This window comes from Apaloderma vittatum, unplaced genomic scaffold, assembly GCF_000703405.1.
Source record: "Apaloderma vittatum isolate BGI_N311 unplaced genomic scaffold, ASM70340v1 scaffold13084, whole genome shotgun sequence".
In the NCBI taxonomy this organism is placed as follows: domain Eukaryota; kingdom Metazoa; phylum Chordata; class Aves; order Trogoniformes; family Trogonidae; genus Apaloderma; species Apaloderma vittatum.
In genome coordinates this window covers 23,820-45,931 of record NW_009711038.1, presented here as the reverse complement: position 1 = coordinate 45,931, position 22,112 = coordinate 23,820, and the positions used below count along the sequence as shown (strand labels likewise).

At 41.4% G+C, this 22,112-nt stretch overlaps 1 protein-coding gene across 1 annotated transcript in view; it reads left to right on the top strand.

The window, feature by feature from the left end:
• The window catches only part of RSPO3 (R-spondin 3), a gene marked incomplete at its 5' end in the record, with an annotated part of 27,598 nt that extends 5,886 nt beyond the window's left edge, over positions 1-21,712 (top strand). The window contains one exon of the mRNA XM_009867519.1: positions 20,668-21,712. Coding sequence (XP_009865821.1) covers positions 20,668-20,861 — 194 coding nt within the window. The remainder of the gene's footprint in view (positions 1-20,667) is intronic.
• Between the last annotated feature and the right edge of the window lie 400 nt (positions 21,713-22,112).

Genomic DNA, 22,112 nt, shown 5'->3' with positions numbered 1-22,112 from the left:
GAAAGAGTTCTTTTTTTTCTTCCAAACCTGATTTTGCCAGAGAAGAAAATATAGGACTGAACTGTAATATTGGAACTGTGTTGTTCTGAGGTAATAATGATGTTGTATATTTGCTTATGGCAATTTGGCAACCTCTTCAGATTTCTCTTTGAGAAATGTCTTCTGTTCCTGTGTAGTAAGTACTTGAGAAGAAATAACTCACGTATTTTACTGTCAATTCTTCTTCTATGGGATTTGAGCCAAACCATGCTTGAAAAATACTGTACACCACAAGAATTCATTCATAGTCATGAATCCTCTTTTTTTTTTTCTGCAATGTGCATAAAAGTGGGTTTTGTCTTTCCTTTTGAGCAAGTCACAGACTACGTTCTAGCCTTTTTTACACTCTATAGGCTATTCCTTTGAAACCGATGCAGGCAACCTATGTTCCAGTTCTATGCATTCACTCCCATACTCCTCAGTATCTACAAAAGTCTGTCTTGTTCACTTGTGTACACCTTCACAGGTAGTTTGTTGTTTTTTTTTTAAGACAGTTTTAATAAAAAACACATACAACATCAGGTTAAGTAGCTTTAAGGGATAGATTATGGTGACAAGCCAGGAAAATTAGAATTAAGATAAAAGGTTTTCCTTCTGTTCTTACTGGAATGGGGAAATGAAGCTTTCCAACTTAATCTCCAGGCAACTTATCTTCCCTACTGCCACTGTCACTTATTACACAGAGAGAAGCTCCTGTTCCCTTTTGAACAACAGAATAATTGCAGGAGAAACCAAGCAAGGCTCAAGCTAGCTGAATCCAGTCAGCGAGTGCAGAAGGAGGCAACAACAAAAAACATTTTGGGAAAGGGAAGGGAAAGTAAATACATTTGTATTTACTATTAGGAAATATTGAAAACACTCTTTTGTATTGTACGACTTCCCATTGCCTCTCAGGCATTGCTTTGGCATTTAGCTTTCATGACATCGCCTTTTGAAATCTAGCAGCAGACCCAGCAGTTACCAACAGTGCTGCTAATCTTTTCTCCGTGGCTGTGAAGAGAAAGTTAGCTCAGTCAGCCTCTGCCATTTCCATGTTGAATAGATGTCTGTGGCCAAGGGAGTTAGGGCAAAGACCACATGATGACGGGGTATGCTCGTCATAGATGCCTCAACAACTTTGCTCAAGAAGCTGAGGTCAGAGACAGGATGTTAGTCAAATCACTGATATCGCACAGAGGCAAGGACATGTTTCTGGAACAGCTACACAAAACAAGATAAAATGGATAAAGAGGGGTGGTTTTTTGTTTGTTTCCATCTGCTGGTGTGTCATTAAAGCTGGTGAGATCTCTTGCAACTCTATTTTTTCACTCACTGGCTATAAAATGAAGTTTTAGTGGGAGAAGTATTTTCAGAATGAATGCGAACAAATGGAGATAATAAGGTTACAAATAGCCCACCTAGCCTAAAGTGTTATTTTTCCCTCATTTTAGCACTAAATTAGTTGATCCCAATGTTTTCTGACATGGTAATTCCCATGTGTTTCACATACAGATTCCTTCTATAGCTCAGTCCCATCCAAACCTCACTGCAATTTATTTCATAATTCTCTTTTAATCCCATGATGGTGAGTTCTCTTTAGTCTGCACGACTATGTGATTTTAAGTTCCATCGTCTTCTCATTACTCTTCCTTTCTTTTTCTCACATATTTTGCTTTGTTCCCTCAGTGTTCCTCCACTCACTTTTACCTTCCCACACTTAATATCTTCTTGCCTCCTACCTTTCACTGACAGACATACATTGAGAGCTGCATGTTTCCTGTAGCCATATCCATTAATGGCAAATGACAAGTAGTTGTACTGGAAAAGCATCATTTGCAGAGTTCTTCAAACAATGCAAATTATCCATCAATATTATTTCTTTCCTTAATAAATGTGCTGTGGCCAAACACAGCAGTCTGCAAATGTGTGAGACTGACTTTTGCTGGCCAAAGGGCAAATATCGGAATTACGTACAAAAGTATTTACGGGGAAGGAACTGCATGTTTTCATGCATGAGTAATTCTGCCAAGAACATTCACCATACGACTTTCTGTTGAGTTCCCCCAGAGATCAGATACTTTTAAGTGCTTTCAATGTTCTGATCAGTTTGAAGAGACTGAAAACACCTAACAAAAGACTAGGTGCATAGCTATGAACAAGGAAGACATCTTAGAAAGCTGGGTATTATGCAAACCAATAGATAGGTTACATTGGTTACACAGTAGTATTGTTGTAAAAAAAGAAATAATACATTTCAGTTATTGCTTGTTCATATATTGATTCTTTTGCATGCTGGTGGAATTTAGATGGAGGTCCACAGGAGAGAACCAATGTTCACTGTTTCATGGATATTTTCATGAATCATAGAATCATAGAATCATAGAATGGCATAGGCTGGAAGGGACCTTAAAGATCATCTAGTCCAACCTCCCTGTTTTGGGCAGGGAAAACACCTGTCGACTAAAACTGGCAACACATGGGGACCGAGCAGGAAACAAACCCACGACCTCGGTGTTGGTCCTTGTTGCCAGCACCGTGCTCAAACCACTGAGCTAACCTGTGTCCAGTTCTGTGCAAAAACAGACCAAAGAAAGTTCCTGTTCCTGACAAATTCAAAGCATTAGACATGAAGACATGGTGGGATGAATGCAGAACATCGTATTTCTTTTTTCACTCTAGAATGCAGGAATTGTCACCTTGTAGAGTCTCACAGTAGGATACTGTTATGAAAGGAAAACAAGTCAATTTTGGTCAAAATTCGCACGTGTGCGATATGCTAGAGGCAAGGTAAATGTCAGTTAATGGTTTGTGCTCTAAGGAGGATACAGATCTTATACTGTGATTTTTTTTTAAGGTATAGCAAGGATAAGAGAGAAAGCAGTGTCTTCGAGATGAGGAGCTGAATTCTAGATGCAGATTGGTGAACAGAAGAGAACAAAGAGAACAGCATTGGTTGTTGAGTAGTTTTAATGGGGAAGTGCATATATTTGGGGGAAAGAAAGTAAAATAAATGCTTCTATTCTGCACTGCACACATGTGAATATAAAAATCTAGGTTTGATCTGAACAGCTTAGAGAACTGAGACTCGTGTCATGTCTGTCATTTCTTTGAACTAGTTCCTCTACCCCTTATTGCTATGTGTCACTCAGCCAAAAATCCCAAGCTATTAATCAAGAACTTACTTTAGCTGAAAACAACGTAACTTAGTACTAATAAACGTAAAATATTAGGCATAAACTAGTTTCATTCACTTAAACTCAGTGAGTTAATCACCTTAATGTACATCTTCTGATGCTGTATGGATCCATGTAACAACAGACCACAGAGGGCTCTGGAGTCTAAAGTAAGTTGTCCCTTTCACAAAGGAGAGTTTCTGCAGTTGATCTCCAGTTGAGATGCACTAATTTAATTAATGGTCAGTTAAGTTGTCTGAGGCAAAACAAAGACAGAAAAAGAGAGCCCTTATTAAAATAAAAATGCATAAGCTGCATTACATTTTAAAATGTAGGTGGAAGAACAGTTGTGAAGAAAGTCATATGAAATTGCTGGGAGTTTCACCTTTTTGGACATGTTTTAAATAGCACATAAAATCAGAGTTTCATGATCTTCACAATCGATAGAAACTCCTATGTAGCCACTTAAGACTTGCAGAACTATTTACTATATCAATGATCAATGTCTTTCTTCATGTGGTAATACCCACTTTCTCAAAAAAATTCTGGTTTACCTCCGGAATCACAGAATCATGGAATCACAGAATGTTGGGGGTTGGAAGGGACCGAATGTCAGGGGTTGGAAGGGACCTCGGAAGACAAACTAGCCCCCCCCCCCTGCCAAAGCAGGATCACCCAGGCCAGGCCACACAGGAACGCATCCAGGCGGGTTTTGAAAGTCTCCAGAGAAGAAGACTCCACAACCTCTCTGGGCAGCCTGTGCCAGTGCTCCGTCACTCTCACAGTAAAGAAGTTTCTCCTCACGTTCAGGTGGAATTTCCTACATTCTAGCTTATACCCATTATTCCTTGTCCTATTACTGGGCAACACCAAAAAAAGCCCCCTTCCAGTTGGCACCCACCCCTCATATATTTACACACATGAATAAGATCCCTTCTGAGCTTTCTCAAGACTAAATAGCCTCAGTTCTCTCAGAAGAGATATTTAAGTCCCTTAATCACCCTCGTAGCTCTCTGTTGGACTCTCTCCAGTAGGTCTCTGTCTCTCTTGAATTGGGGAGCCAAAAACTGGACACAGTATTCCAGGTGTGGTCTCACCAGGGCAGAGGAGAGGGGGAGGAGAACCTCCCTAGCCCTGCTGGACACACTTTTCTTAATGCACCCCAGGATCCCATTGGCCCTCTTGGCCAAAAGGGCACATTACTGTCCCATGGACAACTTACTGCCCGCTAGGACTCCAAGGTCTTTCTTCATGGTGCTGCTTTCCGGCAGGGCATTCCCTAATCTGTACCGGTGCCTGGCATTATTCCTCCTCAGATGCAGGACTCTACACTTGTCCTTGTTGAACTTCACAAGGTTCACTTTCGCCCAGCTCTCTAGCCTGTCTAGATCTCATTGGAGAACAGTTACTTGTGCATTTTATTGAGCTCTATTGTCATACTAGACAAGCTGAATTTGACATAGAGTTTTGCTCTCTGAGAATTCAGACAAGGAATGATAATCTGGGACTCCACTGAGACTCCACGGGCTTGGCAAGATGGGATTCACTGCACTTTAGCTGGACAGCTAAAAAACAGCTGTTTTTCTCAAAGCAAGGGTCATGTTAATGGAGAGGGAGAATCCATGACAATATGGATTCATGTAAGATAGATTCTAAGAAGGGTAAAATAATTTGTCTCCTGTGAGTGCCTGTTTCTTTACGACAATGGTTAAGGACAGCCTAGTATGAGTGATCTGGACTATTACCCACTATTTTTTTAAAATTAAAAGGCACATATTCTCCATCTGCACAGTAATGACTTAGTAAATTCTCAGTACGAGAGTGGCGAGACTCTGAAATAGATTGCCCAGAAAAGTTGTGGATGCTCCCTCCCTGGAGGTGTTCAAGGTCAGGCTGGATATGGCCTTGAGCATCCTGGTCTAGTTGAGAGTTGTCCCTGCCTGTGGCAGGGAGGTTGGATTAAATGATCTCTAAGGTTCCTTTCAACCTATACCATTCTATGATTTTATGAACACTGCAAAATCTAAACGAAGGTTCACCCAAGCTGACTCTGTAAGAAAGATGGGTGTCTCACGGGATCCACACGTCAGCCACAGTAAAACAAAATGTAGAGTTGAAAAATACTTACTCCCAATACTTATTTCATTTAGCCTTGGCAAAATCAGGGTTAGAGCAGTGTTTTGCTGTGTTTGTTAAAAAACATCTAGTAATGGGTGTACATTTGCTTATTCAAAGGTGAATTGCCCTTCACAGAACAAGCTATGAACAATCTCCCCTATACAGTCCACAAACCAAAGATAAAAGTCTATTTCCAGGGCAATGGAGGCCCACACTAGTCCAATAATTCCTCAATGTACTATTTTTAAACATTTTTTCTGTTTTGTTTTTTTTTAAAAAAAAAAAAAAGAAATTGAGGGAAATTCTGGGTATTTTTGGTACTGAGGTTTTTTACTTAATCACATTTAATTCCTAAACGCTGTTATGTGGGAAAGTACGATATTCCAGTCACAGCTCATCCCAAAAGTCACATCCTCTTCCTCATGTATAGCTCAGAGGCATTTAAAAAGAGAAGGCTGAGGCATGTGAGCTAAGGAGACATCACAGAGCACAGTTCGCTCGTATAACTGTGAGAGATGGGGTGTCCTGTGTGAAGGTCACTAGTGTGGTTATGGTTAATGACCTTACTCCACAGCAGGTCACAGGACTTCTGAAGCCTCAAAATGAACACAAAGCTAATTACTGCATCGCTGTGTTTACATACTGCATACACCAATGGGTCGTAACTCCGGCCTTTGCGAGCCTGAGTTACTATAATTGAGGAATCTGTCCTGTGATGAGTTTGGTTGTTTATTTTCTGTTTGTTGCTGCCAAGAGGACCTCTCATTTCCTTTCCTTGCAGGGGTTTTGACTCTTTAACTTTAACACATTTCCAGCCTCCAAGAGTAGGGCTGTTGAGACTGTGAATCTGCTAGTTGCAACATAAAGTGAAACGGTGTCCTGGGGATACCTTGAAGAAGGCAGGGCATGGACAGCACAGGGCTGACCGCTGACATGGGACAGCAGACAGGGGAGTGACCTAGAAAAGAGATCTGGGAGAGAAGGCTTAAGAGGGGGAAAATAGGGCCTGTATGAGTCGGAGTGATTTGTGAATCCAAAATAGCTAATAGTAGAGGATGTGCTGGCTCTATAACTCAAGGGCCAAAAAGGCTGGAAAATTTTTAAACTTTAATCATAGCACTTAAAAATTTTAACCACAGGTTGTTTTGAAAGTCTTATTAAGTCACCACCTGAAAACTGAGACCTTAAATCTGAACTAATTAATAGTAATATTGCATTTTGCTGCTAGTATGTATATGGAGAGGGACTTTTTACAAGGGCATGCAGTGATAGGACAAGAGGTAATGGCTTTAAACTGAAAGAGCGTAGAGTTAGATTAGATATAAGGAAGAAGTTTTTCCCTATGTGTGAACAATAAATTCTTATCATACCTCCCAGTCCTGATAGACACATATCAACCGTGCAAGCAAGTAATACATACACGCCCTGTGCTGCTGCACATACGGTACCATACACGTGTTCACTCGCTGTGTACATGTGTACCATGCCAAGATTATTATTCTCTGAACAATGTGCATCTTGATGAACAGTCAGGCTGAAAATGGCCATGGCTATACACCAGCTTGTCAGGCTGTTGGGTATCAAAATTGATTTTAGCCTCTCAGGGTGCTGGGCTGATGCTGTCTCTGCGCTCTTCTGCTGCCAGCTCCTCTCTCACCACCTTCCATCTCCTCACTGTACTGGGGAGCCTGGGAGCAGAGGGGAGGTCGCTCGGCTGCTTTGAGGTCCTCTGGAGTGTGCTATAAAAAATGTGCTGGACATACTGCTGGCAAACTGCATCAACATCGTATTAATGGGAATGGTGTCAAAGTTGAGGAAGAAGCATGTGGTCAAGTGCTCCTGCAAGGGAAGTGAATCAGAAGAAAGCTGATTGTACTCTTCTATTAAAATGTGAATGATGTGAGAGCTGTTCTCCTCAGATCACTACACCAAATAAGGGATAGAAATCATCTCTTTTTCTAATTTTCCCTTCCGGTGCCTCCTTGTCCTCTAGAATTGGCTGGCTGAATATCTTTTAGATGCCTGAGCTCTAAACAAAAAAACAGGAAAAACAGGAGGAAATAAAAATCTCTCACAAACTGCTCTTTCTCCCACTTCCAAAGTGCCCATCGGGTATTCATTCAGCACCAAATTTCCATCACCTGCTTAAAATCTTCCCTCTTGAATAAAAATGTTTGGGACTGAGAGGAGTGACTCCAGCTTCCGAAGGTGAAATCTGCAACTATTTCTATGCTTATAAAGAAAAGCAGGCCAAGGTCTGCTTCTTGGCCACAAGGCCAAGGGCCACCTTCTGGCTTGCATCCAAACCAGCTGGGGCTATTCTCTCCATGGCAGATTTGACTGGGGAAGAGGGATGGCTGCTGTAGGTCAAACGGAGTCATAAAACAAACTTACCAGTTATGTTGTGCAGACACTCAGGGGTCTGCCTGGCCTCTGACCTTCTTCCCCGGTACAGCTGTACTGTACTTATCCATGGCACTTTCACCTTCAGCGACTTCACATCGTTGAGTTTCAGGGAGAGGCAAATAGGAAACTTTGGCTACTCTCCTCTCTCAATGCAGGGCAGAGACCACGTGCAAAAGAGCAGAGTATGGTCCTCTCTTATCTCACATCACTTCCTTGCTCTGCCTGTACATCCTCAGGTACTCATCTTTCTCTCTGCAGACAATGCTTCCAAACTTCTTGCCCTAACTTCTAGTGCTCTAAAGAGCTTTTTCGGAGGGAGACATTTGTCCCATTTGTCACGATCCTCTTCAAGTCTGAGTACCACAGCAGGATATCTTTGCAACTTCTTTCTCTTAACTCTCCAGAAGACCAGAGCAAGCTGTTTTCTCAGCTTTGGGCAATATTGCCACAAAGTAGAGGTGAAGGAAACGTCTGCTGACAGCAAGGCCCACCCTGCCCTCACTACCTGAAGATCTAAACCCCTCATTATTTTGGCCTGTGTGTCCTGGAAAGAAGAACAAATGCAAGAGAGAAGTTTGCTAGCACGTCTATCAAATTTAGTCCAAGAATGCAAAACATCTGGAGTATGTGAGCTCCAGAGTAAATCAGGCATTGGATGTTTCGAGTCTAATGGTGACACATGCAGCACTGTTTAATCAGCTAAATCCTGGGCTGTGGAACACTTCCATGTATAGCAATGCTGTTATAACACTGCCAGTCATGGACAGCAATGGCACTCATTCACTATTGTATTAGATCAGGCCCTTCTTTTAAAGAGCCTAATCCAAGACCCACTGAAAGTCTACTGACTTCAGAGTGCTTTGGATCTGGCCATAAAGAAGGGATTTTCAGCATTCCTTTGCAACAACACAAAAACAAAGGAACACTTCTTGGGCTGCTGTTTCTCCTCATCTTACTGGATATTTGCCTGTTCTTCCGCACCCAGGCAGCTCTGTTTGGTTTTCCCCACCCAAGTCTCTGCATCTCCAGTCTCATTGTCTCTTCTCAGATCACTGTTCCTGCCAGATCTGACACCTGATGTAGCATTTGGTCTGCTTATGCTGCCACTTCCCAACTCTGTTCTAGCCTCATAACTTTGAAAAAGAAAACATTTGCTGCTATAACTTTCTTGTATAAAGGTCCAAAGGAGCTGTAGAGTGTTCCCAACGAGATGATAACATCCAGTGATTGTAAAGATCAGGAAAGAGGTTGTGGGAATCTCTGTCATGGAAGATCTTTAAGTAGATTAGACAAACATCCATCAGAGACAGTCTGAGTATAGTAGTTCAGCTTCACAGACTACCAAGGGACTAGATAATGCTTTGATATGCATTTCTAAAACTGCTACAAAATTTCCACAAATTCTTGTATTGCCTGTTGCCTTCTGCAAGGCTTCCACACACTTACAGAGCACAAATCTAAGTATCTCTGTCCACTGACATTAATATAAGGCCTGCTGCTGTCTTTACTAAGCTCAGACTTTTATTGGGGCCTGAGTCAAAGAACTGAAACCAACTTTCCTTTCATTTTGTCCAGTTGAGTCATTTGCATTGCTCAGATATCTGTTCATGTTTGTCTTTGCAGTCATCAGCCTTGAATCATTGTTATAGGAAGAGTATAGGGCTGGATTTTCTTACAGAAAATTTCAGTGAACTTGTTACACTAATTGACCATAGACAGAAGCCAGCACCTCTCTGCCAATGACGCTATGTATATTTTAAGAGCAGGTGAAGATGTGGCCTATGAGGGGCATTTTGCTGTATGCTTAGGCCTAAGAAAAATGAGCTAATTTTACGAACTGATGCGAACAAATATTTTTCAATATTTTTTGTTGAAGCAATTTGGCAGTAACATGAAATAAAAGGGCAGAAAACCATCCACATTTATCATTTAAAGATGTGGTGTCCACACAAAATCCAGATAAAGCGTTTCCTAAATTTTCTGTGGTTAGTTTTTTGAAATCCAAAATGATAGTAAAAGAATTAACTAGCGGTCTGTGAGTGAAATATATACAGGTGATATTAAGGCTAGAATTCAATGATTAACTGGGGGGGGGAGGTTCTATTGTTTTTTGGTTTATGAGCAAAATAACCCAGTAATGAAATTTCTCAATTCTAATCTAATCCTCCCCAATATCTGCAGCAAACAGTAGCCCCAGTATAAAGATTTACAGCTAGAGTTATGTCTCTGCTTTGTTCTCAAGCATATATTTACTTCTGTCCATTTGCTTTCTGAAATTCTCTCTCTCATTTGTCATCCGAAGAACTCCATTTAAAAGAAAAACAGGCTTCAGACATGAAACACAGCTACATTCCTGAAACATGAGATGAACAACCTTTAATTCGTGCAACCTTTCATTTACAGTAATGTTTAATGGATGGGCCAGTTTCATTATGGACAATGCCTCTCCCTGTCATTAGCCTGCAGAAAGCTCTAAAACTTAAGCATTTAAAGGAATGCTGTTTGAGGCTCTATATTCCCTCCTTCCCTCCCCCACTCCCCATCACCCCTTGTTCTAAGTGCATAATCTAAACTCTGTACTCTGCAAACTGCACTTATTGTTGGCTTCGAGCTTCGAAGGACCCTTCTGAACACTTTTTATACAAACCCTAACAAGGTCAGAGTTGGAAAAATCTCAGCTGGTGGACTTGGATCCCATGAGCTAGTGACCATTTATAATTAATATTGATGAATGGCAGACGACAGATGTTTATTGCTTAAGTAGAAATGTTCATTGCTAAACCAGAAGGATTTAGTTTAAATTCAGAGGAACTGACTTTATTTCTTGTACGGATGTGGGTGGTAAGAAGGAATGCCAGTGGGTGATCCAGCCCCTGCTACCTCTAAGCATGAGCAAGGAAGTGACACTCTGTAAAGAAGGATCCTGAGGTCTCTGTTTGATTGAAGCATGGTGTTGCATCCTTCAAAACATTAATTGAAGTAAAGAGGACTCTCTGTCCACTTCAGTGGCTCTGATTTGTAGCAGTAGTGGTTTTTATCCACAGATCCCAAAGCACTTACCAAAATTAAGAAACTTTTATCTCCACTTTATAGTTGTGGAACCTGAGGAAACCATGCAGAAACTGTATTATAGGTTTGTCATTGAGACGAATGATCACATTCCCAGTCACAGCATGTTTTATGTTGCTGGATTTTTTTCCACAGAGTTCTTAAATCAAACTAAAGTTATGACAGATAAGTATCTTAAGTTTAAATGTAGATATGGATATAGAAAAGCCTCTGTGAATCCCTCTGAATACTATAGGCTTAAGGTTGATGAAACTTCTGTTTTCTAACTGAAAGCAACTCACTCTTTCAGAGCACATAAAATAAATTCCTGGACATACAGAAATCTTGAGTAACACTTTCAAAAGCACAGGAACATTTTTAAGTAACTTCATAGAGTTTCTGACTGAGGTTGGAGTAGGGGTCTATTTGCTGTGGGTTGTTTGGACAAAGCATCCTTCTTCCTTTAGTATGTTACTAGAGTATGTATGCACCATTTGCTGTTTTCTTGTCCCTGAGAGTTCTATACTTCTGTATGGCAGTCTATAAAGTGTTTCTGAGCATACCATACCAGATCCTTGCAAAATATCAGTGGGTTTAGTCACTACAAGGTTGGTCTCAGATGTCATAGAAGAGCACCCAAGGAGTTGCTAGCAAAAACAGGTGACACTCAGATCTTTAGGAATAGTGCGTAGTTTGTCCTTATGACTAATGTAAAAGTTCTTGGAGCACGCAGGAAAGTGATTAGTTATTCAGTTTAAAAGAGAAGCATGAATATATAAGTTGACTAGCATACAGTGGCCTTCTTCGTCAGGAGGCAAGGAGGCACCAGGCCCCACAGGCCCAGTTTTCAGAGGCTAGAGAAGGTCTTGATTTCTTGCAAGGCATTGTAGTACAGTAAAACATCACTTGCTGAACTTTTGCTTTGAGTTCCCTAGAATCTTTTTGAGGCCCTACAATTTGGCTCCTACATCCAGCCCCATCATATGGGCTGCGCACACCCCACAGGCACACCTGGAAGAGAAAAGCCTAGGATTGCTGCCAATTTACCAGCATTGCTGTGGCACTCTTAAGACACTAGACTAGCATGAAACAGAAAAATAAAAAAAACCAATACCTACAGAAAATTTTGCTGAACTGCCATTGTATACTGTTGGTAGGAACTGTGCTAGAGAGGATGCAGGGTAGATCTCCTAGTGGGGTGGCAAAGGGTTACAGACTTTCCTTAGCACTTGGTGACACCCCATGAAAGGCTGCTTTCTCATCTCAGTGGGGGCTTCATCTCTAACATTTGGGCCATGTGACCTCGTTTGTATCCGATCTAAATGGCTTGGTGGTCAGTTTATAAAGTATATTAAGTGGACACCAGTGATGCACTATCACATGGCATACTCATTCTTCACATTCCACATCAAGCTACTCATAAAGCTGGCTGCTCGTTTCAGTGTGTAAAGCCTGCGTTACTACAAACAGCTCTAATAGCATAGTTCATTCCCAGAGGGATTTAAAAAGAATAAACTTATCACATTCTTGGGAAAAAAAATGAAATAAAAAAAAGACAGGACAGCCTGGATAAAATTTACATGGACAAATTTTGTGATTCATTTTAAACTGAGGAATTACGGGCAATGTCAAAATATTAACATTCAAGATTTTTTTGCATATGTCCTCCATGATCCCTTCTTAGAAATCTTTTTAAAAATATTTTATAGGGCTGAATTTTCCAAAGGAATGGAAAACATCAGATTATCAAAGTCATCACATTTCTCAGGAATTTGACAATTTCGGGGAAGACCCAGTGGAAAGTAGGCAGGTTTTGAAACAACTTTGCCTTTCTGTCAGGTTTCTGCCTAGTACCCTGCCAGCTTGTCCATTGTGTTGGCCTTTGGCAATCTACCTGGCAGACTGACAAGGGCTCGAGAGCCTGAAAACCTGAGATCCCTCTGACAACATCTTGGTCACCTGAGTTCCCTGAGCTTCCAAGGGTGAAGCTCTGCATCACTTTGATGTAAAAATTCCCTGACTGTCTTTCAAAGGCAGCCCAAGCGTCTTGGTGATCCCAACCTCCTTCTTCACAGGGTGCTCTCTATCTGGTGAACTGCCAGGTGTCATCTCAGTAGAGATGAAACTCTTCAGAAATATATGGAAAAGGTCAAAGTGAAAAGTCATGTTACTCTTTTTAAAAGGGGACCTTTGGAGCCCCTGATCTCCAAGAAATTTCGAAAACTAACCTATCATTTTTATCAGCATGAAAAAGTATTTAGAAATATCAGCGGATCAATGCTTTGGCCAGCTGAAATAGTACGCACACACTGGAGACACGAAAGAGAAAGAAACAGTCATTTTTCAACACCTTGTTTTGAAAAGTACCCTTGAAAGCAAATTGTCCCTTCACTTACACCAAAGCTCAACCTTGGTGACCTCTGTGTGTTTGAGGTAGCACAAGAGAAGGCAGAATTGGGCCTCGGGTGAATTTAAGTAACACCCTGGTTCTGGGCTGATGGTTTTGCTGAGTGGATCCATCAGGGGCTGCCTTCACCTTGTGTGTTAGCCACTGCCAATTGGCTCACCCATCCATCAGGCCGGCCTGGATTTACCTGCAGGATGCACAGAGGTTCCCATCTACCTGTCAGCACAGGTGTTGCCCCAGGTGGGAATGCAAACAAATCGCCCTTAAGGTGGAGGGGACAAGTGAACCATGCAGAGCGGGGCCAGAGGTGCATCCTGTTGACTCTTCATCTTCCTTTACCTTCCTGGCACATCAGGAAACTTAAGGAGATATAAGGAGGGGGCTCCAGGGGGAGCATATAGGTGCACCTACACCAGCAAATGAAGCGGTGAAAGATGCCCATGTTCCCTGGTCCTGGCAATCTAGTGCCAGAGCACGAACTGCTGGCCTGGCCCAAGTGTTGGAGCCAGCACTTGCAAATCCCCTCCGGGATCCATACTTAGTCAACAGTACAGCCCAACTCCAAGCAGTGGCCACTTAGGGAAAAAGGTATTCTTATGGATGCATCCAAACATTGGGGTCATATAAGTATCTTCTGAATTGGCAGGTTACATTACTGCAAGCAGTTTAAGTAAAGCCAAGCAAAACATCTTTTCTCTTTTATCCTTCCCTTCAGAGCATTCTGAGTACAAATTTGAGTACTAAAGAAACATGTTTCTTCAGATCTTTTCTCATTTTTACTATTGTACTAGAAAGAGTTCAAATGTCTGCTGAAGCACTAGCATCTGTCTCTTATCATGTATAACTTTTCTTGATTATTTTTAGAGAGGCAGACTAAACATGCAGCTCTGACATAATGCAGCATCACATTTTTATTTCTGATTTTCTCAAAAGCCTGCACCAGCTGAACTAAGTCTCTATAAAGCACTATATTTATGACCTCAGTCCAAGCTAACAGGAGGGTTTGGGTTATTGGTGCCTAAAAGGAAAACAAACTATTATAGATTTCTGCCAATATCCTGACACTCTAACAACAGGATAAGGGACTTCGGTACCAGTCACTACTATGGCAAATCTTTCTACTGACATCTGATTCTGATAAAGAGAGGCTTATAAGGTAGATTTGGACACTCATTTACTTTTCTGCCACTTTTAGGAGAGCTGTAAAAATCAAATCCCATTCAAAAGCCACCATTAAAAATCTCAAAGCAAGCTTGATCAGAAAACACCACTTTCCTAAATACCAGCATGGTTTATGTCACTTCCTGTCCTAAGCAATGCAGAACGGTTTTCTGCTCTGCTAAACAGCCATTACTTTCCTGTCTTTGGAAGCTGTCTTCAGAGTCTATAAGCTGGGGGTTCTTATAAGATGAAAACTGTTATGTAATTATAAAATTGCTGTTGTTAGCACAACATTAGTCCTGATTGAAACAAGGCTGCTAACAAATTCCCTCAGTCCCAACACACAAGTCAAAAGAAAATGAATCCCCACAGGCTCTGGTTTGAAGAGACAGCAGTAAATATCTCCACAAACAGCAAAGAGAACTCATTATAGAAATCTGCTTCCTCTGGCCGCTTCTTTGACTGGAGGATATTCTTGCGTTTTCAGGCACTGACAATGTCTTTTCTATGGCACAGGAAAGGCAGATCCAACCCGTTCCTATTGCAAAGAGGTCATCACAAGAGAGTTAAGCCAGGGACTTTCCACAAATCTTGCTTATGAGCTCATGAGTGTAGCAGTGTCATTTCCGAAGCAGCCCACAGAAGAAATGATTCCTTCCTACTTTCCATACACCTAATGGGACACAATTTTCTCTTTCTCTGCTGCAGCGGCAAAGCCTGACATCTCCAGTCTTGGCACAGCTGATCTGTTCAGCCTCCTCTCTTTCCTCTCTGCCTGCTTTATGTAAATGGCTGTTGCACAGACCTGAACTGTTCTGCTATTTAGACACAACATTCTCATATCCTGTAACATGCCCGCCTCAGTGTTGTCCTCTGCTTGCAAGGACAGGCAAGCACACATAACATAAATATGAACATTTTTCAAGTGATTGTAATCTAGTAGTCCGGATCCTCTTTTCAGAGGCAAATGAAGATCAAGGATCTTAAATCTCATTGAAAGATTTCTGTAGGTCTCAGGCTCCAACATTACCTAGAGTCTACATCTAGGAAGGTATTTCTATTTTCAAGAGGAGTTAGGGCATGTAAGTACAAGTTAGTCACTAAGTCCCTTAATGCAGTTTCTCAACTGTAAGTGTTGACATAATTCGATGTTTCTTGGGTTATCTAAGATCACCACATAGGACTGTGGATATGACACTTGTCTTTAGACTTGTATGCATCTGGACTGGTACGTGGAAGCCAGGTAGAGTGTCCTCATGCATCTTATCAGCAGGAGAACCTATGTATGGCCAAATTAATTGCTCCTTGAATGTCTTTGGACCTTAGCTCCTTTAAAATTTTAACCATACTTCAGCAGTTTGTGCATCTTCAAGAGTAAGTAAGGCTGGGAAATGCACTGAGCCACGCAGCACCTAGGTAATTCTGAAGTTGTTGACCCTCATTACTCTGGTCACTTGAAAATCTAAGAATTACAAAATAGGGCCACTATGTCTAGGAAAACAATGGTTGCAGCTCAGAAAATTATGCCATTTAAACTTCAGAAAGACATACCAGATGAATCAGCTGCTGGTAGCTTGTGAATGAATGGAGAACAACCTTTGCATCACTGGGTAGTTTGGGCTTTGGAAGTTGTTATCCTGGCAAGTAGTGTGAGTACATGCTACAGCCGGTGTTCCAGAAAAGTCTGTCACTTTTCTTGAAAATGAGAGTGATCTACTCATGCACATAATATGACATGTCTGTACTGCAGACATCAGAGCTGTAGTAAGTGTTTTTAGGGCCTAGGGCATGCTACTCTTACTGGTATCTTCACTCAGCACATGTCATGCTGTGATTGCCCAGATCATGTCATGAGGACAGAGTGATAGACTTTTAGTCTTAGAGGACTAGAAAAAGTCTTAGAGAAGGGTGTGGCTAGGTGAGAAGGTGGGTAACAGAGAGTGGTGGCACTTAATCTCCAAGTTTTGTCCCTGTACCTTGAGGTGTGTGGAGGTATTTGGACATGGCTACCAGTGCACCGGTGCTGGTATTTCTACAGTAGCCAGGAAAATGCTGAGAGGTCAGCTGAGGCTGTGAGGAGTGTAAAGGAACACTGTGTCACGTTACAGCTGTGGCTTGTGGTCTTTTATTATAGCTCTTCAGCTTATTACAGTGTAGTGGGGAGGATTTTGTGGTCCATGGTGACATGCACAGTGGAAGCACCAGGACCCTTCCAGACAGGGGCCTATTTCGCCGGTGCCTGCAACCCTAACAGGTGCAGTTCAATGACTCCACTTGCCCCTTCCACTCTCCCAGGGTAAATTTCTTCATGGGAGTAACCTCGCCAGAAGAAATAAAATCATTCTAAATGCCTGACGCCAGTTTTCCATTCCTCTGGGATTTTGATGAGAGCTACACTGTGACACCCACTCCCCATCAAAGCAAAGCAGTTTGCACAATCTGATTTTATGCTTTCCTATGGTGGTTTGGGGTTTTGGTGACCACAGAAGGCAGAAGTGAACAAATAGGCTGCTCTAAGTACCCTGTAGTAATTACAGCTGAATATAATAGGGTGGGACTAAGTGACAATGCCTGAAGCAGATGAAATCTGTAGCCTGTGGTAGTGAATCCACGTTGGCCATGAGTTTTTCAGTAACTAACTCTCTCTCATATGGAGCTCTTAAATACCAAATTCTCCCAAGAAGTGGTAAAGCATCCTCTACCTACAAGAAAATTCACTGGATAGTGCCTACAAAATAATTCTTCCAGTACAAAGCTTCAGATCTGGAATAAAAGCTATTTTAATGCCAAATAATTACTTCACAGAACTATTAGAATCACATGAATCTAAATGTTCATGAGCAAAACATTCTTTTGGAAAATGTTTTACTACCTCCTAGCTAGAAAGACTCATCCTCTTTTTATTTTAAAATTTTGAAAGGTTTTATTGAATCTGTAGGAAGACACAAACATTAGTAGAATTAGTGCATCACTGTAAAAGAATTCTTTAACCCACTGGGAAAGAACGATACTCCTGCATCGCAGCACTAACACACCGCCTTTTTTCATGTCCCCTTTCCCGGAATGCTAAAATAAGTTCACCGTGTGTGCAATATAAATGACAGACATAGCAGATACAACAGCAGGGAAACCAGGAATCGGACAGGAAATGCTCGCTGCTAACTGCTGAAAAAAAATATTAAAAAATAAATAACTGGACGGGAAAGAGAAGGAAGCTCCAGACACCCCTGCCTGGGCGGCACCGGCACTGGCCTCTGCCGCTCCCCAGAGGAGACCTTTGTTATAGCCGCTTGAGAAAGCACTGAGAGATTGGGAGATACAGATATATAGAAATATGTATAAAGTTTTACGGATTCAAACACAGAAGGATTTTCTTTTTTTTTTTTTCACAAGGGAATTGGAAATTTCAGGAGAGTGTTTCTTTTTTATATATAATTTTTATATTGTTGCATCATTTGCTTCCTTGATGAGCTTCCAGTTTTAATGCTGTCCGCAGCTTCTCGTGTCCAGCCTGTGCTGTTATGAAGTGGGCTTCAGCGAGTGGTAGGAAGAAGAAAAAAATATTCAGGAATAAAGCTCTGGGAAGAAGAGAGCAGGGATATGAGCAGGGGAGAGATGCATGAAAGCGTTCAGCTCTAGCTGCTCCTCGATGCTAGAAGATAACTGCTGGTACAATCTGCCCTTCCCAAGGACTGACGGGAAGTAACTTTATTATTATTATCGTTGTTACACAGAAAATCCCACTAAAATAGCGGTGAAAGGAGCTAAACAACCAGCCTGGACAAAGATGATCCTTCTATGCTTTACAGCATTACCAGAACAGCGCAGGTCTAGAGGGCAGGTCTTTTCACAAATAGCATAGAGATGATGGCATTAAACCATGTATAAAATTGCACAGAGGACTCCAAACTAGTTATCCTCAGAGTAGAAGAGAGTTAGGACTAAGTTTTAAGCACCTTCAGAGATCAGTTTTTGTTGTCCCTTACAATGGACACTAGTCTGATTAAAGCAGAAAACAGTAAAGCCATGCCTAGATAAGTCTCTAGTTAGAGAGAGATAGTGTATTCTTAGTACATTCACACACATAGAAATAAATGCACATATCCTGCTCTGTGCCTGAAAGAGAAACTATTATATGTCGCTGCAGCATAAAAGAATTGTGTCTAGGAAGTCACAGCTGAAGGATTTTGGCTAATCACCAAGTGAACAATGTCAAACACTGAACATCTGGACAGTTTCCATTCAAATAACTTCTCATCTTGGGCCAACTGTATTTACAAAACACTGGAATGAAATTCCATACTGTCATTTATCCATTAGTAAGAGACAGCATTACAGCTGGGTAACAATCCTACTTCTGCATGGAGTTCTCCCAGGGATGGCAGCTCTCACTGAGCCTCGCACAGCCATTCTACAGGTCTCACCTGCTCACTTCTGTGCATCTTAGATGGCATTGCCAAATTCAGAGGGGTATTCTGCAGGTATATGGGTGTATATTGGGGTAATCTCTGAACTAGTTACCTAAAACTTGAAATAGCTTTTTACATTTAAAGCTTTATTGCATATTTCGGATACAACAGATGAGAAAGGCAGATTACTTGACTTAAGATGTGTACCTAAGCCTTCCCTTGCTCTCCAGTCTCAGGCAGTGATAGTAAGGAATGGAGAATCTGTAAAATAAGCCTATAGAGCTACACAAGAAAAGGATACAGCATATCCTCACATCTTAGCCTTACTCCTTGTTTTCTACTTTCTCTTCACCTCCTCTGAATCTCTCCCCCTTTATCTGACCTACACTCGCTTGGATGGTCATCTGTTCTCAGAACAAAGCCACTGCCTCTGCACCTAACTCCCCCACTGTGGCCCATTCCCACAGAGCCATCGAGGAACAAAACCCTCCCAGCTCTGGTTTTGAGTTTGGAAGGGACACAACTCCCTGCATTCAGCACTCTCAAGAGCAAGAGCTATTGCCAGCTTTGTGTAAGCCCCCCAATACTGGTGTAGGAAAGCCTGGATTCTTTCTGTTGATATTTATAAGCAAGAAGTATTTTTGCTATAACAAAGAGGGATAGATTATTTTCAGCAGTATAGGATATCATAAAACAGAGTTTGGCCAGATGCTTTTCAATACTTCTCCAGAAATTTCTCCATGTAAGGAGGCATACAGGTCAGTATGACATTGTATCACGGAAGTCTCAACCAAGGTTGCTTTTGAAGATCAAAAATCATTGGAAGCCATCTAACTACAGGTGAATTTCAGTTGCATAACTCAATAGATGAATCAGTTCCACACTGAAAAAATATCTAATCTGTTTTAGGCTTGTGTGTGCACACCAGTTCGGTTCAATATCATACCTGCATTGGTTTGTAAAGCAAACAGAAAGAGCAGAATCACCCAATGGGTTGGGCTGTAAGGGACCTTTGAAGATCAGGTTGCTCAAAGCTCCATCCACCTTGATCCTGAACACTTCCAACAATGAGGCATCCATAACTTCTCTGGGCAGCCTGTTCCAATGTCTCACCAAACTCAGCATGAAGAATTCCTTCCTTATGTCCAAGCACTAATGCACTATACTTCACAGCCAATATACAAAGTTTTAATGTTCCGAAAAGGATGAGAAGCTTTACTGGAGAGGTCTGCAGCAGTAAAAAAATTCACAACATCTTATCTTTATAAGTAATTAAAGCAGTAATATACTTGAATACTTAATTTTGTAATGATGGTCTAAAGCTTGACTTGAGGCTTGGAACATCACTTTTTAGTCTGAAGAAGGTCACATACCTGTGCTAGAGCTAACAGTTTGTTATGGGATTTATTCTGCAATACCAAGGGGCCCCTGGGAATGTGGGTGTGCTGAGAGTTAAGGGAGGGGAAAACGAATTTTTAAAAGATGTAGATGCTGAGTATTGGCAATGACGGCGAGTAACATGATGACTGTTTTTTCCCTTGCCGTATGCTCTGGGTCCTAGCTCGAGATAAATTTAGATCAGTCAGTAGCTAACACTACCTGGCTTTGGCCATCAATGTGCCCAAACTAACTGTGATTTGGTGGAGTACATGGAACTGTGCCCCTGGCTGTGGGAGACGGGCTGTGAGTACATGAGATATTTATACTGGCTCTAAAGTACCAGGACTCCCCAGGGAGTTCTCAGCTCTTTGCTCAGAGTCAGACTGACGGGAGTAGTTTGGTGAAGAGTTGGACACCAGTGCTAGTGTTGAGCTTCTCATGGAATGCGTTAATCCAGGGCAGGTTTTACAGGCAATGGCAAAGAGAGGGAGTCAGAAACTGCAACACCTTGAGCAAATCTTCTAATGTGCCATCATTTTTATTTCAGGGAAAAAAAATAGGGAGGAGAAAAGAAAAAAGTCCAACAAAGACGAAAGCAAGGAGACGAGACAGGAAAGCAAAGGGCGAGCAGCCCGAAGACAAAACCGAGAACAGAGGGAAAACAACAACAAAACGCAGCCGAAGAAAAGAAAAGCCCCAAATAAAGAACAGAACCTGGCACCCGTCGACACTGCACATTAACAGCCCTCCATGATTGTTTAAGTCTTATGATGCTGCTATCTCTACCAGATCGCCCTGACAGGTGCTCCAACCGTTCAGGCTGCAAATGGACAATGCTACCAGTTATTATTAAACTTTAAACAACATTCCAAATACTTCCTATATTCTCCAAGCAATCATAGTTTATTAAAGAGATTGACATGAGCCAAGAAAAAAATAAATCTAAAAATGGGATACTTTAAAACTGTTATATTATATGCTTCCATGCATCTGTAAAAGGCAATTAAGAAATTTTGTATATATTAATAATAGGGTATAAAATATAGCAATATAATAATGAATGACACTCAGATGAACAATGTTCTTTTTCTTTGTAAAATATTTTTCAAGTTATTGTTTAAGTATGAGGCAAGAGATATGTCTAAATCAAAGACACAAACCGTATCCCTTCATATATTGTACATAAATATTAAGAGAAGGAGGAAAACATTTCTGAAGAGCCAGTAGGAACCCAATGTTTTATAACCTGTGGTGGAGCAGGATGGATTGTCCTGTGATTCCCTGGTCCAGACATAGGTGAAAAACATCAGAGGAAACCTGATAGAGCTTCACAAGCTGAGTGAAAAGAAGCAGAAGCATCTGCCTCTTTGAAGACTGCATCCATGAGGCAGAAGGCTATGGAGCTGAGCTTGAATAATGCTCTTATTTGTGGGGCAACACAATGTTTTCTGGTCTAAACAGTGGTACCGTGTGTGCTGTTTTATGCTTTTTATACCTATGTGTAACTTAAGTCTACATTTCAAATCTTCTGGTGAATGACAAATCATATTTGTAGGAGACAATGTTGAGTTAATAAAAACCAGAAAAATAGATCCTGTAAGTATGTGTTTTTCACAGTGGTGGTGCTGCCTTTCCTACTGGAAGAGGGAATCATTTCACAGCTTCACAGAGAGAAAAGGATGCAACTTACATCTACATTGTGCATCTAGTCCAAGAGAATCTACAACAATAAACCTATTGATAGACAGAATTTACGAACTTTTCTCCAGTTTTACTTACATTCTTGTTCTAGTTCTTCTCTTTAACATAGCAGAGGTGAAAATTTCCTCTGCCCAAGGGACAGGCCAAACCCCTTGGTACCATCCTCCCTGTATTAGAGTGACCCATGAGTGAAGTGCAGGCTATGCCATACATTGCCTCTCCACTCAGAAAGGAATCTACCCCTTACAGAAATACATTGAGGAACCAACAAACTTCACAGCATGTATTTCA